At 34.5% G+C, this 19243-nt stretch overlaps 1 protein-coding gene across 4 annotated transcripts in view; it reads right to left on the bottom strand.

Moving 5' to 3' along the window:
* Positions 1 to 2031: 2031 nt before the first annotated feature.
* Positions 2032 to 19243, bottom strand: part of LOC145666297 (uncharacterized) — a 255157-nt gene continuing 237945 nt past the window's right edge. For all 4 annotated transcript variants that reach the window (XM_081733373.1, XM_081733376.1, XM_081733375.1 and 1 more), the window contains 3 exons: positions 17410 to 17495; positions 8882 to 9006; positions 2032 to 5449 (listed from right to left, as the gene is read on the bottom strand). In XM_081733373.1, coding sequence (XP_081589499.1) covers positions 5267 to 5449; positions 8882 to 9006; positions 17410 to 17495 — 394 coding nt within the window. In that variant the 3' untranslated portion in view covers positions 2032 to 5266. The remainder of the gene's footprint in view (positions 5450 to 8881; positions 9007 to 17409; positions 17496 to 19243) is intronic.

The raw sequence follows: 19243 nt of genomic DNA, 5'->3' as shown, positions 1-19243 counted from the left end.
GACGTGCTGTACAGAGCGCGAGAGATAGCATGAGCTATGAGAAGCGGGAGGTAGGAAGAACGCTATTCGCTGCAAGAGTGACAGTAGAGAGAGAGGGAAGATTTTTTGGTAGTGTTTCTAACCCATGCTGATAATAATCTCCAACATAAGTGAAAACAACACAGAACTATACACCACACTTCACTGTACTCAAGAATACTATGTCCGGTTCGGCTTCTTCATTTGTCTCTCAAGACGCCCCCATCTGTGTCATAAATAACTACCCCGGGAGGAAGGGTACTAATAAGACCACTTTGTTTTACCAGCGAAAATGACAAACTTCCTTGTATGAGGGGGGAAGGAGTTGACAGGTCTGTAGCCACGAACTCCCTAAGGTGAGGACATAAGTCCTGGTCCCGAGAATGAATGAATTGCACATATAGGTTGTGTTATGTGATGTTTTACTTACTTTAGCTTACTCATTTAAAAAATAAATAAAAAAACAATGAACGATTAAGGAAACCTTTATTGCATCGAGCACTTTTACATCTTATTAAATAAATAGGCTAATTTATTGTTCAGATTTTTTAAAATGAAGATGAGAAAAGGAAGGCTGCAGATTGATTCAAAGTGTCTGTCATCCCGTCCCAGAAATGCTTCAAATCGCCAAATTCTAGTTCACTGTTGTGGCAGTTAGCAACACTATTAGGATTGCCCGTTCCTTTCAAGTGTGTTGGTTGCGGATTTCAAGGTCATAGCTCATGCTATCCCTCGCGACCAATATGTAGTAAGCAGCATTTATCTTCATATTAGATGCCACTCCTGTGTATATAGGAAGATTTCCCGTGGTACAGAAACTCTCCACTACCGTAAACCCTCTTGTACGTGCGAACCATTGTGGGTTCTTTTTATCGATAGGACGTTAGTAAATCCCAAGCACCTCCTTTGACCTGGTCAAGCGAGTGCCTCGTCTAGGGTGATTTAAATAGTGGGTGGTAAATGGCGTTAAGAGCCTGACAATAAAAATAATACAAAATTTACTATTTTTCTTTTGCTTATTTTTCATAAGTGAAAGGAGATAATGAAATACAACTTACCACAATCATAGATAATGTTATTCTACAACAGAAAATATGAAACTCAAGAGTTTTCAGTGTTGCCATCCATAGAAATTACAATGTTGCCAGAATAACATTTCCCCTAAAATCTAAGGTATGGCAGCGACTAGAGGAACGAACTCAACTGAATTTGATTACGTATCATGTTTTGGTATCCTGTGAACTAGTTTTTAAATATCATTATTATTTAATTTTAATAACTGTATTTTAAAACTATTTTGCTTATTACAAAATAAATACAACTATTATCTAAAAAGTAGTATACGTAATCAAATGCAGTTGAGTTCGTTCCTCTAGTCACTTCCCTAACTTAGATTTTGGGGGAGATATTCTAGGAACACTAACTTCTATGGATGGCAACACTGAAAATTCTTCAGGTTCATATTTCCTGTTGTAGAATAACATTATATATGATTGTGGTAAGTTGCATTTCATTATGTCGTTTCACTTATGAATAAACAAGCAAAAGAAAAATGGTAAATTTTGTATTTTTAGTATGTCAGGCTCTTAAATATCGCTAATATGAATACGATACTTAACCTTTGGCCAATTAAAATGGAACACCTTGAAACTTGAGGGTCTGAAAAATATACAAGAACGAGTGGACTATGGAGAATAGAGATCACCTTCAATGGAAGCTCCGATGCGTGTAATTATTCAATTCTCAGGACCATAATATTCAATATGATTGTGATTCCCAGTGGGGGCACTCGGTCGAAAAAGTGTTAAAACGTGACGGGCTCAATGACCATGGATGCCGAAAGCCCAGATATTAAATCCTAAATCAACATGATCTGTGGTGGAAAAGAGGTGTTATAGCCTACAGCAGGCAACTGCAGTTCATTACCATAAGGATAAAACAACTGTAAGATATTAGCTACATACCAACTAATAAGTGAGAAAGGGATAAATAGCAGAATAGAAAACAAGTAAATAAATTCAATAGAGAAGTATATTTGCTTTCATCGAGATTCTGAGAAAAAATTACAAGTGGCAGTGTTGTACATTTCCATCTTCAAAAAGACAATCGTTCATTGTTGAAAGCTATTGTGAGGTAGCTGTTCAGGCCAAATCACACTTCAAGTTTCTTAATCATCTGATCCAAAAGAGAAACACTTATCAATTGGTCACACGTATGAAGTCACAACAAATAACATTTTTTTGCATTAACACAAGTACAGGTTTGACCTACATTAATAGAATTTAGTTACCGGTTCTTAATGTCGAAAAATAAAATTTTATCTGAGACAAATTTCTATAAATGAAAGTGTTCGCTCGGAAGACTTGTTTGAAAATTTTAAAAGTACTTTGAAAAGAGTATCTCGGTTTTACCATTGTTGATTTTTACTTTAAAATTCTGCCTTGTCCACTTTTTATATATCTACAATGTTTATAACAGAAGTGATACCTCATTGTAGTAATACTGAGAACATTTTTTTTTTTTTTTTTTTAAATAACGTTCTATACTATGCATGAAAAATTTTCTGAAGATGTTGATTTTTTCTTAGTTTTTTGAAAAGGAGATACAGCTTTTGTTATCCAATAATGGTAGTCAAGAGTTGTTCTTTTAACTTCAATATCAATTCAATAGTACCACTGTTCTTTTAGAGAAAAGCTTAGTTGTAGAGGGGGCTTCAGTATAGTTAGTTATAAACTGACAGTATGTTTTATATACTATCAACTAAACACAATTTGCATTGGTAAAAAATTTTGAGATACCTTAATCAGAATTATCAGATCATCTAGTTTGGTCTTAATTTTATACTAATAAATACAGGGTGTTACAAAAAATGTCAAAACATTTTGGGAACAGATTCCTCACAACAAAATAAGAAAGAAAAAAAAAAGGTTACATGGACCTGTGCTCAGAAGTGGATAGTTTCGGAGTTATAAAGTGCCGAAAACATGAAACAAGTGAACTTATTCATAGCTCCCCTACTGTGGGACCTATCGTAGTCGGGTCAAGACATCACTGAGGAACCGGTATATGAAATATCCAAATATCCATGTTTAAGAATGCTCCAGTACTTGCACACCAATTTTTAGAGAGGTAGGTGGAGAGTGATCAAGTACTCCCAAACAGCCTTTTTAAAAGTTATTGTGCAAGTACTGGACGTTCTGAAACATGGATATTTGGGTAGTTCACACACCGGTTCCTCGGTGATGTCTTCACTCAACTACGATCGGTTCTATAGTAGTGGAACTATGGATCTTTAAAGTTTATTTTTTCACGTTTTCGGCACTCTATAACTAAGAAACTGTGCTCTTCCGACCACAGCTCCATATGAACTTTTTTTTTTTTTTAATTTTAATGCGAGGAATTATTCCCAAAATATTGAGAAATTTTTGTAACACCCTGTATAAGGACAAAACCCCATCGGTCAAAAATTGAAAACAGAATTAATGTATGAAACTTGGAACGTGGTACCTACAAAAAATAGCATTGGTTCCGTAGTAACCTCTTTACACAAACATGTTACATAGGAAACGTCAAATCTCTGTATTACATACGTCATACTGACACCAATAAGCGAATTTATTTTGACTTCACAAGTGTAACGATCAACAGTAAATTTGTTTGTTTAAATTATAAAGTTTTGTGGTATGTGAAGACTGTTTTCTTAAGAAAATAATGATCTGAGAAGACAGTTCAGAAGAAAATATTTCTAATTTTTCCACTCATTTTACTTTTTTAATATCGTAATCAACTAAAAAAAATTGCCAAATTTACAATTCTGTACAATATTTAAATAACTATAAACCTATATAACCACAATTATATACATATTTTGTTTATATATTATCCATGTGGATACAATACAATAATCAATTCTCTCGTAAACACACAGATTTGTCATTATTGCATTCTATTATTAAATGACATTTGATGCCATTTGTCAATTTATTTCACCAGCTTTAAGAAAAGATCTTACGTAGCAAGCATCTTTCATTTCTACCAATCACAGGCTCAGACATCAAAGATTCAGCAACAAAATTAATTTACATGACAATTGTAGCTTTACAAGCTACGTTTTGGTTTTTGGAAGTTCGACTACTATCAACTTTTTTCTGAGATCTTAAACCTAAAAGGGGTCTATGTCATAGATAATGGTATCATTAAAGTGTCTAGGAAGCATAAAAATCATTGAAAATTACCCATTTTTTTTTTTTTTTTCATTAATTTGTTTTGGTTTAAGAAAACGTTATCTTTACATTAAATTTAGCCTAGAATTTAGAAGAAGTCAAATTGGATTTACAATTTGAAGTCTTAAGTAAAGGGCAATCTAGAAGTAACTGACTTTGCATTGAATTTTTAGCACGTCAACTAATGTGTTTCTACGAAGTGATGGTTGTTCGAGATCAAACAATATAACTGTAGCCGTTTAGTTACAAGATTTAATTGATTTAAACATATTAATTGCAGTTTTTTCATTTTCCATGGGACTATTTCGAGTGTTTAAGAGGTCTAATCACTGGGAAATTAAAATACTGCTAATCTTACAGTAATTATGCGATATCTTCAAATAGATAAAAGATTATTGAAATGTGAAACAAGCGCGCCCTAGACAATATTATTTTGCATGAGGTACCGTTATCACGAGTCACCTAGTAGCTTTCCGATTGCAGCCATTTAGAAACACGAAAATATATGGCGATTTTCTAAATGGCTGGAAATCGAAAGTAGATAAGTAAGTCGTGACAACAGTATACCATGTAAAATAATATTCTCTAGCGAGCTCTTGTTCCACTTTTCGGTTATCTTTTATCTAAGTTCACCAAAGTGTAGAACTTACAATTTGAAAACATTTAATGGCGTTAAGGCCATATTTGAATTAATTGTGTGATAAGAGCATAAATGAACATCCATAATGTACGTATAAGATCAATTATACAATTTTATTTATTTATTTTAAGCAACTATGCGGTGACTAGATTGTCCAAAAAAAAAAAAAGTTCCAGGCTTTTATTGCTCACAAGGTTTTGTAACAAAGAGCTTCCTGTAAATAATTTCATCTAAAGTCGATATGAAAACAAACAATACTTTGAACCCCATAACATTTGAAAACTCATAGTAAAAATTTGGTCTCGTGTCAATGAAAGACATTTTCAAAAAAATAAAATCTTATTTTCTAAATTGTTTTAAAAACTTTTAACTCTAAAAGAGAAGATCACACTAGTGTGGAGAGTTCATGTTGAGTGGTGGGGGAAACGGAGCTTAAATCCAAGGTGGCGGCTGGAATGACTGCTGGCGAAGTGCTCCCACTGGGATCTCGGGCGTGACTCGGTTTTAGATCTGGTGGCGTACTCCCTGCATGCTGCGCCAGGGTGGAGCGGACGGCGTTTGTTTTCTCCTAAAAGAAATAAAATTTATTATTATTAGTATTAGAATATCAAAAAAGAATAGTCTTAGATTTCAACTGTTGAAGCAGTGAATATATTTCATGGAACATGTGAATTGTGTATAGAGGATGTTTCAAAACAACACCGACAACGTTTGGGTGGTAATTCCTGACACCAAGATAAGACAAAAAGTATAGACCAACCTGGGTGCACAAATGCTTCCTTTCAGAGTTATAGGCTGTCGAAAACATGAAAAAATGAACTTTAAAAGTCCGTAGCTACAAAACTATGGGACCTACCATAGTCGGGTCAAGACTTCACTCAGAAACTCATGTGCACTATCTAAATATACGTACTCACGCAAGAATTTTTATAGAGGTAGTTGGTGAGTACTTCAAATTATATGCACGTAGCCAAACTTCCTCTATAAATATTGTTGCGTGAGTATCTTAAGATTCTGAAACATGTATTCTTGGATAGAGCACAAATTGGTTCATAAGTTACGTCTTGACCCGACTACGGTAGGTCCTATAGTTGTGGAGCTATGGACCTTTAAATGTTTTTTAAATGTTTTCGGCAGCCTATAACTCCGAAAGTGCATTTGCTGGAAGCATTTGTGTACGCAGGTTGGTCTATACTTTTTCTCTTATCTTGGTGTCAGGAATCACCTTCCAAACGTTGTCGGTGTTGTTGTGAAACGCCCTGTATATAGAACACAGTATAGATGCTGTTCTAAAACCAATCCATTATTATTATTATTATTAAGGCCAATAAAAGAATCAGTTGGCTTGAAACAGAATGAAATAAGAGAAAGTTAATCACAAAATTTTACAGAAATTCTAATTTTTATTGATTGATTTTGCTTTTGTCAATAGGCTGTACCAAGATTACAAGAATGGGACGTATTATATTTACATGGGACTTGAAACTAGTGCAGTTGGTGGCTGCACATTATACATTTTTTTTTTAATTAACTTCCTTATTATTTCTTTAACTTGATGACAGAGAAATGCATTTATTAGGAAGATATAACTACATTTTATTTCAAAACAGCAAAAACTACTTTTCTTAAAGCATATTTTATATATTTTTGTATAATAGCCAAACTTTGCCTTAGAAGACCATGCAGATGTATTCGTTTCTAATAATGGTGATAATTACAAACAACAACGATTTTTTTTTTTTTTTTTTAATGAACTACCGTAAATCGTAGATTTGGGATTTGACAATCAGGAAGTTGGATATAATTTATTTCTGTATTGTGCATACAGTTTTATATTTGTATTTATCTACTTCGTTAAAGAAGAAATATACATATAACTTTTTTTTATTATAGTAAAAAATGCATTAGAAAATATAGTAATAACATGTGGTTGGTGTATACAACGGATAGAAAAGTTTGTTCGGACAGCTGCATGTGGTTATATTTAACTCAAAATACAGCAAAATTTCATTCATTTAAAAAATAAAATACTAAGTTTGATTACTAGTCGCTGAGCAAAACAATGCTATTCGCTTTTAATAACATGCAACCGTTTTCACCAATTTGGCTTCATGAAATACCACTGGTGTACATCCCCTTTGTGCAAGATATTGGGTTGTAAATATAAACATTTACCATATTAAGATCTGTATACAAACACTTGAAAATATATGAACTTGGGAGGCTGCCCCTGACGAGCTGTTTACGTTCCTGTCATACACTATCTTGGTAAAGTATCTGATGAAGCCAAAGCGGATAGTTGCGAAAGGATTATACGTCGTTAGTTTTTAAATAAAAGGTACTGTTTTGCTCAGCGAGAAATTTATCAAATTTAAATAGATAAGAAAGGAAATCTGGTTAATATGGAAACAACAGTAGGTCTGAGCTTAGAAACTAAAACAACTTTTAATGAATGAATTCTTCCCTAAAACTAACAGCGCAGTCTAGAGGAAATAGCATTAAAATCTCGTCCATCGTTAATTTATTATAGTGGTTCTGACTTTTTTTTTTTTTTTGTCATAGCACAATTTCCTTTGTTGAATGTACGTACGTGTTGACAGCACTGTGGTAGATTCTCATTAATAACTAATGTTCATTCTTGAACAGCTTTAAAAACAAACATTTTTATTGTTTGCTTTTCACTTCCATTCTCACATTGCCTCTCAAGTTCGCACGCACACATACACCGAATCTCGCGGCACATCGGTTGAGAATCACTAATTCACTATATATAAAGAATTGTTTTATTTTATTAATTATTATTATTATTATTATTATTTTCGTTCAGCTGAAGTCTTCCATTGATCTAATGGCTAATGTTTGGCCGTTGGTACACAACGTTCTTGGTTTGGTTCCCGGTGGGAGAGCAGCGAACGCATTAGGTTGATTCAGTTTCCACTTTCAAAAGTTTGTCTCATCCTACGCAAGATCCGTCGACCCTACTGCTTTCCTCTTTTAGCAAAACAGTAGGATCGACGGACCTTGCATCCGACGTAACCTCGCTGCTGATGAAGGATTAGAAATTAAGTCAATCATTTGGTTGAAACAACATTTAGAGCTTTTTTTCTTAAAAAGGAAGAACTACTTTTAACTGCAAGGATATTTATTCATCCTTACTATTAAAGAATGTTTACCTCTTAGTGTACGTCAGTGACGGCGATTGGACGTTTAAAGTGTGGGGCCAAATGTTATTACTCTTACGAAATAAAAGACAGCAAATACTATAAGCATATGCTACGACATTTAAAGAAATACGGGATTGCAATATTAATTGTTTTGAATTGTAATTAAAACGCAATTCCTGTAGCTTTCTTAAGTCCACTCCAATACGTACTCATACAACGGCAAATAGTATATGGCACCATTTTTTTTCTATGAACATACAAAAATTTCCACATTTCCAAATGAAACTATATATATTAAGGGGTCACTTCAAAAGAGTATGAGGGACAACTACCCCCTCTTGCACACCCTAATTGCCGCCTTTGAGTTTACATTAATAAATTATTTGAAAAGATATATTTATTATACAACAGGCTTATATTTAGTTCTGTATATAATTCAATTCTGCTCTACGGTCTCAAGTGATATTTCTAGACTACATTCGTAAGATCAGTTTTCGATATATGCTCTTGAATGCGCAAATGGAAAAATAAAATACAATCAGAGAAATTTCAATTATTGAGTTCTTATAAAAACTGAAACGTGCTTTTTTCGTATAATGTTTTGAAACAGGATGAGGCATATATCCAACAACATCCTCCAATTGCCTGCGATAATTCAATAGAATGCTCATACTGGGACATACATACAGAGTCAACATAAATACTACTGATTTCTCGCAAGTTGCTGATTCATTTGTTTCTTCGAAATGAAAGAAAGGTCTGAACTCCCTGAACAGAAACGCAACTACAAGAAAGCCAGTTTAAGGGTTTCTTTGATGTACATCAGAATTACTTACCCTTTGCCAAACAAACACATTATGAACCATGGCACATCCACAGAAGATAATCCCCAGACCAATAAATACGCTGGTGATGATGGCTGGTGTTGAATGGAACTGGATAAACGTATACAATATTATACCTGTAAATAATTTTAAAAAATCTTATTAATACTCATTATCACATAATGTTATAATTGCAGCGTTATTTTCCAGGCCTCTAATTCAACTACGGATACCATAATACTTCTCAATACTTCTGTGAAACTTCTATTTATAGAATAAAGACTTTAGTTTTGGCTATATATCGTAGCCACAGTGCCATAACTTAAGAGGGGCGAAAGGGACAACCAGCCCTCCATTTAAGTTCCTGACCTTTCGAACAGGCCCACTTTGTTACTACATATGATAGGATGCGAACATGAATGTGCAAATGAAGCATGATATATATTCACCACACAAAAAAAATAAGCCTCAAATGAAAAGAAAATACAATGTAGGTCCGTTTAAGTAAAATGTCTACTATTAGGACCTCCAGAAATATTATCTTAAGACTTTAAGGTGTCAGATATTGTCCCCTCAATTTAACTTGCGAAGCATGGAATGGAGTCACCATACCACTTCTATGATCATCATCATCAAGGTGCTCTTTCTGTCCCATTATATTTCCTTAAGATGAAGCATAAATGTAATATGAGCCCTATTTCAGTAAAAGAGCAACTGGGTCCCTACAAGCAATATATATTAAAGCTTTAGTTTCTAGGAGCTCATATTTTTAAAGGGTACAAAGTTCACATTTTCTTAGAGGGCGCAAATATTAATGGTCTCTTGCTCTCCCCGAAAAGTTCAAAGTTGTGGTGCTGCGTGTCATCTAACAGTATGTGTATATAGTACTGTATGTAATCTCTCTCTCTCTCTCTTACCGAGCAGATCATAACGTACATTCTTACGTAACTAATATGACCAAAATATTAAAGATGTTAAGAAATGTTATAATAATAATGGTAATAATTAAATGCGTATTGAAACATAAATTCACTAATAAGAGTCCATATTTATCCTTCATTGATTTTCTAAATAAAATCTTTACATAAACATACACACATTGTACTTAGAAAACAGTCAATCCTATCACCATTTACCTTTTCGCTCCTAGAATTAACGTTTGATAAGTTTGTACCACGTATTTTTGTTCTGAAAAACTACTACATAATTGATTTGCAAAACTTTGACTACTCAAACTCCATCTTTCATGGCCCATAACTCCACACACCATAATATTTGATAGCCCTGCTAAGTATATCAAGGTATCATAATGAGTTTCAAATGAGTTTCATTGATTGCCCACCATATGTAGCCTAATATCTATGTTTGATTTAAAAAAAAAAAAAAAGTACAAAAGATTACTTTTCAAAATGCATGGAAACATTTTTCCTTTTATATTTTAAAACGAATTTGGAAAAGTTCTAAGGAAAAAGATATATTAATAAAAGTTACACATTATGATTTTCCCCCCTTTCCTTCTTAACCCCACGAGGAATGTTCTGATTTCAAATAAGAATAATAATTTTTGTATGGAGTTTTATATCCATTTTTACTTTCTGTTCTTTTTTGATTAAGTTGGAAAAGAGAAGTTTCTCACAAACAAACAGGGAACATCAATATTTCATTCTGTTCTTTTTCTCTCATTCATTCTTTCAATTGTACTGTAAAAAGTATTTCTTTCAGTAGTCTTCTATCTAGTCTCAATTTCGGAGAGGAGTGCATAAGCTATAAGGGGGATCATAGTCATCACCTATATCTGAAATTTTGGAAGTGGTTCTAGAACTTTGGGAGGGGGGGGTCCCTCTAACATATCTGGATAAAACACTGATTCGAGTCTTTGCAGATTCACTATAAGGACACTACGGTTTTCCGGATTCCATAAACCGTAAATTAAGAGCCGGTAAATGAAATAAAACGGTGGGCCAAGGCTCGGTTCTGCAAAGCATAGATCATTTCGGGTTCGAGCCATAGATTTTTAAATACATAACCATATTTCTCGGGCTTTTTCGGGCCTAACTTTGTAAATATACTGTACAATGATATTTATCGGACTATTCTTTCTGGAGAACTTTCAAAGCACATCTAAATTTGTAACTTGAGACGCCTACACAGTAAATCTGATTCTTATTGTGGAATTGAGAATAAAGCTAATTGTGTAGTGGAGAGAAGAACTAAAAGTAACAGAAATAAATATGCTTAGCTTGTCTGATATAGGGTGTCTACTGATATGAAAATATACTGGAATTTAATTTTGATATTGGAAATATTTGAAATATACTGGAATTTTGATCTACATACTGGAAAAATTATAAAATATACAAATATTATCATTCTTTATAATCTACCCTGGATTTTCGCAGGGTAATAACAATCTTGCATTATAACTAGAATAGAATAATATACAATTATTTATACAAGTTATAATATATATATTATTAATAATACATTTAGATAATACAAACAATGCTCTTGGTTTACAGTATCAGACCTCCGAGCAGGGTGTCTACGGGCCATGAAAGTCATGAATTGGAGTTGTCGGTCAAAGAATCATGAAAGTAGTGAAGTTGAGTTTCAGGTCATGAAAAAAGTGACTTTATAGGACATAATCATGACATGACTAGGATCATGATTTTATAGGACAACAATACTTACATGTATGTAATACAGTACAGTACAGCACTGAAATAATAAATTGTTATTTTCCCCAACGATCCGGCGTTAAGACGTGCCGCCATCTCTCTTGGTGTTGTAGATACTGACTCCCCCTTCTCTACTAATACTGTTTTCAGTTTCTTTTTTCTTTTTCAATACCTCACATACAATAACAATGGATGCATTATATTACATGGAATAATTCAAGTACAGTATATAGGGCTGCAAACTGGTCAGTAAAAGTGTTCCCAATGATGGGAACCTGAGGGCCAGTTTTAATGCTTGGTATGGATGTGGCATATTGCTTGTGTAACATTCTTTAGGTTAATTTTATTTTAAATTCTTTTTTATTGCAGGTTGCATTAATTATTGATTTTTGAAGAAATATTTTGTGAAGTCTACAAAGTGTTTGTTGATAGTTGTTTCTTTTTCTGTCGTACACAAGGCAGTACAAATTTTCGTGTATGTACTTCTTTGTTTTTATATTGTATATTAAAAAGAAGGCAAAGGAATTGGACTGAGCACCTGTGACTTTCTCTGGGCTTCGATGATTGCACGGCATTACCTATTTATCGCGTTTCTTTATCATTTAAAGATCAAGTTTCAATTTTCATAGCTGCTTAGTGGGGAGAAGGGGAGGGTCAATTTTAAAAACAATTAATTGTTTGATTTGTTATAGCCTAGTCTACTTCATATTTTAAATTAGGATTGATGTTAGTAATCTTAGGTACTTAGTCAGTATTTCCACATTTTTAGTCAGTAAATTTTACCCTACAGCTAATTTGTAGCCCTGAGTATATTATGTATATAATATACTGCATCCGTTGTTATTTATTTATTACTTACATTAGTGTTGCACTTATCTTCTCAGAGACAATGAGTAAAATAAGAGGAAAGAGTTCTTTCAAAGATGAGTGGTTGGACAGAACAATAAATTCAGATTGCAATTGGCTTCAGAGGTTGGAAAATGATAAGTATAATGAGTATTGTTCTTTGTGGATGACCAGTTTTGATAATAATAACATGGGAGTGTCTTCAGTTCGATCTCACGCCAAAGGTAAAAAGGATATTGAATGAGTAACTTCTTCAAGTTCGAACAAAAAATTGTTTCACATGGTACTTGCCAAGGAAGCAACTACAGACTCTGTTCCTATGAATGCTGCTCCTCAACTACAAACTCTGTTCCAGTGAAAGCTGAACTTTGTGAAATGCGAACTTCAGTTGTTAATAACGAACATACTTGTGTTATTGATAACATGGTCACATCATTCAATACTTGTGTTATGTCTAGAAGTACTCTTAACAATTTTATCATCAAGGATGAAGTTATTATTGCAAAAATATTGTGGGCTATTAATCAACTTATGACCCATTCTTCTCTTAGAAGTTTTGGTATTTGTAGTGATCTTTTAAAGGAGATGTTCCCAGACAGCGAAATTGCAAAGAAGTTCAAGATTCACAAGGATAAACTTGGATACCTAGTTACATATGGACTGGGTCCATACTTCCAAAAGGAATTGTCAAACGTGCTTAAGGAGTGTCCTTTCTTCTGTATTTCTGTTCATGAAAATTTAAATTCTGTCGCTCAGAAGGGTCAAATGGAAATAGTTATTATATTTTGGGAGGGAAACTTAGCTCAAAGAAGATATCTTACGTCCGCATATTTAGGTTATGCTACTGCTGAGGACCTTCTGATGACATTTTTGCAAAACTTGAAAGACACTGCTTTGGATGCGAAAAAGATGCTGCAAGCATCAATGGACGGGCCGAATGTAAACCTGAAGTTTTCGAACGACGTGAAGTAGTACTTAGATAATTCAACTTCAGATCCAAAGTTGTTCGACTTTGGTACGTGCTCTTTGCATACTATTCATGGTGCATATAAAACGGCACATAACTCCGAATGGAACATTCACAGATTTTTGCGCTCTCTGTATTACTTCTTCAAGTACTACCCAATTAGACCTGCAGATTACTAGCGCATAACAGGGTCACATGTCTTTCCTCTGAATTTTTGCTCTATCAGATCGGTCGAAATCTCAAAAGTTATAGAAAGAGCTGTGGAAGTGCTGCCACATATTAAGAAGTATGTTTATGTTTTTGAGAAAAAACCTCCTGCATCAGAAAACTTTGTAATTATAAAAAGTTTGTAAAAATGACCTGCTCCCAGCACAGTTGGCATTCATGCGTTCTGTTTCTCTTTAACTAGAACACTATCTCTGTCAATATCAGAGTAATGATCCTCTTTTGCCTTTTATGTTAATTGATCCGAGTGCTATGCTTCGACACCTATTGGAAACAATTGTAAAGAAGTCGGAGTCGAAACTTCTCTCAATTGATTTGAAGAAAACAGAAAACCTGAAGACCTTCCAGGCTGTTGACGTTGGATTTACAGCCTCAGCAGCTTTAAAACGTAAGGTAAAAAAAGATGGGAAAGTTCGTCAGTTCTATGGAGACTGTAGAAAATTCTTTGTTGATATATGCATGAAGATTTTTGCCAAAAGCCCTCTTCCTTTCAGGTTTGTTAGACAGCTGTTTCAATTCTGCAATTATGACCAATTCATCTATTAAGACCTACAGGGCAATTGCTGCATTATAAGTTCTTGTTAAAACAAATCAGATATCAATTATGGAAACTAACATTGCAAAACGAGTCTACTTAGATTTCTCATCAAAGGTAGAAGTAGTGAAGTATCTCAGCAACTTTGATCCCAAAACTGATCGATTGAACCATTTTCTTAGCACCGCCTATTTTCAACACAATGTTTCCAAACAACGAATCCACTTCACACAAAAAGTACTGGTTTTATTTCATGGCAACGCTGCTATTGAAATAGTTTTTTTTTTTTTTTTTCATAAACAAAGAATACCTAGTAGAGAATCTTCATGTGAATAGCTTGATTGCAGGTGTATGATGCAGGATCTGCAGCTGGTGGAGTATTAGTATACAGCGTGTTTAAAAACAACACCGACAACGTTTGGGAGGTGATTCCTAACACCAAGATAAGACAAAACGTATAGAACAACCTGGGTGCACAAATGCTTCCTTTCGGAGTTATAGGCTGTCAAAAACATGAAAAAATTAAGTTTAAAGGTCCATAGCTCGAAAACTATGGGACTTACCGTAGACGGGTCAAGACTTCACTTAGGAACTAATATGTGCCCAATACAAAAATAAATGTTTCAGAATCCTAAGGCACTCACGCAACAATTTTTATAGAGGCAGTTTGGCTACGTGCATATAATTTGAAGTGCTCGACAACTCCTATATAAAAATTGTTGCGGAAGTACCGTAGGATTCTGAAACATGGATATTTGGATAGGATACATGTTAATTCCTAAATAAAGTCTTGACCCGACCACGGTAGATCCCATAGTATTGGAGCTATAAGCCTTTAAATTTCATTTTTTCATGTTTTCGGCAGCCTTTAACTCCGAAAGGAAGCATTTGTGCACCCAGGTTGGTCTATACTTTTCGTCTTATCTTGGTGTCTGGAATCACCCCCCAAACGTTGTCGATGTTGTTTTGAAACACTCTGTATTATGCAGAGTGCTAAGGAAGAAAGAGAAGAACTGGAGGACATGAAAAGACTGAAAAAGATACTAGCGTGTACCTTTTGAGTGAAAGGTATAATCATTGTGAATTTGCTGTAAAATGTGTACTCTAAACTATATAGCATAGTACATGAAGTTTTGTGTTACATATTTTATAAAGCCTATAAAGTATTGTATATAGGGTAATGTATATAGGGAGTTTTTTCTGTGTTGCATATAAAGGTGGTTGATTTCATATATGTATATGTCTGCCTTATGACTTATTATTTAGAACAAGTTTTTACTTAGAATAAGCCTGTTACAGAATCTGCTGAAGAACTGTTTACTTGCACAGCGTGTGTTATTTGATACTCTTTCTTCGGCTATGTTGATTTAATGTAAGTGTTAACGAGGTGATCCACGTTGCCGAAAGTGCATTGTCACTTAGAAGCAGTGATATTATATAACAGTATTCAAATATATTTTGTATTATATCATTGTAAATTTCCAAAATATGAAGCTCTAAATTTATACAACGATTTTCATCATTTACGTAAAACTGGTAATTTGTCAGCAATACTTTTTTGTAATTGTTTTAATAGTCTTAGAAACATTTTTGTATTCATTGAGATTGTAAATTTTTCCAAACCAAGAGTTGTATACATTTTGTAAATATACATTTAAAGCAATGGGTGGAGTGGAGGGCTGTGAGGGGAGTTGGGAGGCCCTTTAAAAATGTTAAAAAATCATTTGTATTTAAAAAAAATAAGGCTAACTAAATTTATTAAAAATGAAATATTCTTTTGATGGTAAAACAATTAAAAACCTGAAATCATGAAGAGTGTGATTATTACTAAAGAACTTCTAAAAAATCATTGTATTAGGTACTGGAATTTTGCTGGTAGTTATACTGAATATACTGGAAATATACTGGAATTTTGAAAATTAAACTCAGTAGACACCCTGTGATAGTGAAAGTTCTAGCAGCAGAGTATGGATTCCAAGCAATTGACAATGACTGCTTTGAGGACTATCTGAGTAAGTCCAGTACACATTCATCTGCATAAGAATTTACACACACTGACATTTTGTTTTACAGATTTTTAAATATTTATGTTCGCATTTCATGAGAATTTCTATAAATGAAATGAAATGAAATAGTTAGCTTAACATCCGACAATTATGCACCGAGGCTAATCGTTATTCTCTCTGAATCACGGGAGCTTTTAAAATGCATAATTAAAACTCTAATTAAATAAAAATACAATTTTGCGTTAAGTATTAAGTTTCTGTTATTCGGGCTTATTTCATTATCACACCAGGTCGGGCCGGGCCAGGCCCGGGCTACAAATTCCGGCCCGTGCAGATCTCTACCTCTTACATCTCCAGATCTAACAGTTTGTAATTTTTTTTTTCTGTCGGAGTCATGTGGAAGACAATGCATGTTTCTGCCTGCACTAAATAAAGAAAACTTCGAATGAGCTCCAGGACAGCTAAATTTGCGACCGTTAACAGGGATATGTTAGAGCGTGTGTGGGTTGAACTAGACTACCGCATATGTGTATGTTGTGTGACGAGAGCCACATCGAACATTTGTTACAGTATGAATAAAACTTGGTCAATCTCCGTATATCTTCATGTTTCATTTGTTATTGTATGTGTCACATATTTTCTTAATACGGCCTTTTCAAATCCGATTAATTATTTATAACGACCAATAAGGATAAACACGAAAAGTATATTTGTGCAGCCTTGGATTTCTGCTACACAAATGTACTCTAACTTCCTTAAAATACATAAAACAATTTAACCAGGCACTTGGATTTCAACTGTGGCCATGATCTGACATTTCGATCCTTTGAATTTATCCTGAACATAGACAGTCGAATTGTGTGAGTACGCCCACATTAACTCCGGTCTTCATTTTTCCTACAACAATTTGTTCAGTTTTGATTTTTCTGGGTTTGGCTATGCTTCAAGACAGACTCGATATTTTCTTAAATGTATACATAGTTTACAGGTACGTGTATCCATGTACCGGTACACAGCTTTTTCAAATATGTGCATAAACGTATTTATTACATGTTAATATTTTTGTTTTACTCTGTCTAATGCGTCCCCAACCTGCACCTAATTACCAAAATTCTGCGTCCATGAACCAAGTATATTGTGACTAGGGCTTAATGTATGTGTAACCTTAATATAACGGCATCTGCAGAGAGTAATTTTCCTTATTTCTATTTCTACTTTTATTTTGTGAATATAAGAGCTTAATTTAAATTTCACAGAAAAAATAACTTAAAAGTACTACTCACCGGTTAAGAAAACAGGAATAGATACAAAGAAGCCTCCCACAGCACACACTCGGGTAATGGAAGACTTCTGCAGGTACTTGTTCGTTCTGGAAACGAAATAACAACAATGATCAGAGTTGAAATGTAAAATATAGTAATTTCATTCTAAGACTGAAAGTTATCAAATACAGATGTCCTAATGAAACTAAACGAGTAATAAATATTTATTAAAACTAAATACAAAATTCTTGAAATATTTTAGGAATACAAAAAGGAAATTATTTCCAAAATAGCTTCCTAGTTGGGATACAATAAAGAACGACTGAGGGGCTTCTCGCAGCATAGAATGAAGCATATGCAAATCTATTAGATGAGAAATGACAGTTGATTCATTGACTGGCATTACTGCTGTATCGCCGGACCAATTTAAAAATCGAACGCACGAAAATGTACTGCATTCGATTATATTTGGTTGAATTACATTAAGTTACCAATCAAATATACATAAGGCGTGCAGTATTACTATACGGATCCATAGTATAAGTAGTAGTAGTAGTAGTAGAAACGGGTTAGAAGCCCCGCAGAGGTTGGTTGGGTTCTGTTCTCGACATGAAATGGGCAAATTAAAGACTTGCCCAATTTTTGTGTACATTTTACAATCTATGTCACAGCCTTGACATACACGAGCCATTTCGACACTGCCTTTCGCGCCACCATATCATAAAAGGTGTACCTCTCCGCGAAATAGTCCATCTGCCTCCACTTACAGTGCCGCTCACATAAAAAATAATCAACAAATACAGACACTTTCTTAACTTTTACCTTACTTTCACTCATAATTCCTCACAAACTTAAATAAATTCTCCAATTGACCCCGTAAATTTCCTAAAATTGGTCCGGTGATACAGCAGTTAACCCCATTGACTGATTTGGATGGAGGGGAAAGTGTATTGTATGATGGAAGTAATTTTGAAAAAAAAAAAAATGTTAAATGTATAATCAGCTGCATCTTCAAACAGTGACTCTACCAACGACTGGCGCGGTGGCTCAGTGGTAGAGCGTTCACCTCTGGTGCTTGGGGTCCCGGGTTCGATCCCAGCCCCCGCCAAGTGAACTTTGTGGTGGACAAACACCGTGCTCGTGGGTTTTCTTGGGGTTCTCCCGTTTCCTTCCACTTTCTTCATTCCACCATTTCACTCATCTCTCATAATCACCGTCTCCTTTAGCCTAACCGGCATAACCGTGGGACGTAAAACTCAAAGATTTCATTTCATTTCTACCAACGACTGCTCCTCCTTTTTCTAAAGTTAGAAGAGAACTCTATAGGAAGGTCAAGGTAAATGTTGGCTCGCTGTCAACATAATGGAGAGGAGTTTTTCGGACGACTAATTACGATGGATAAAACTTGGGTATATCTTTATGATCCAGAAAGAGCAGTTAAAACAGCCTCCTCCCCTCCTAATACTCTGAAAAGGCAAAAGTTTGCTGCCAGAGTGGAACTGTGAGGGGATCATCATGATAAACTACTTGCCAGAGGTCAATATTATTCTCACCTAGCTCTGTTACGAGAAGAACTAATGAACAAACGTCGAAGCACAGTGGTGCTGCTGTTGCAGACAATGCACTAGCTCATTCAACCAATGCATCCTTAGCGAAGGCAATGCAGTTAGAATATTATATGGACCAGGTTCAAGTCCGAGAAGGATTTGTACGACGGCGGATAGTAGTACATAGAAACCAGATCAGATAAGTTGGCTTGTTGACAGAAAACATAAGTCCAGCGCCGTGCCGTGGAAAATCATACATATATTTCAAGTAATTTTTCCTTTTGTCTCCCGAATTTTGCGCCCGGGGC

Source organism: Thermobia domestica, chromosome 12 (assembly GCF_964235325.1).
Source record: "Thermobia domestica chromosome 12, izTheDome1.hap1.1, whole genome shotgun sequence".
In the NCBI taxonomy this organism is placed as follows: Eukaryota; Metazoa; Arthropoda; class Insecta; order Zygentoma; family Lepismatidae; genus Thermobia; species Thermobia domestica.
The sequence above is the reverse complement of the archived record's forward strand: the minus strand, read 5'-3'. Positions and strand labels throughout refer to the sequence as shown.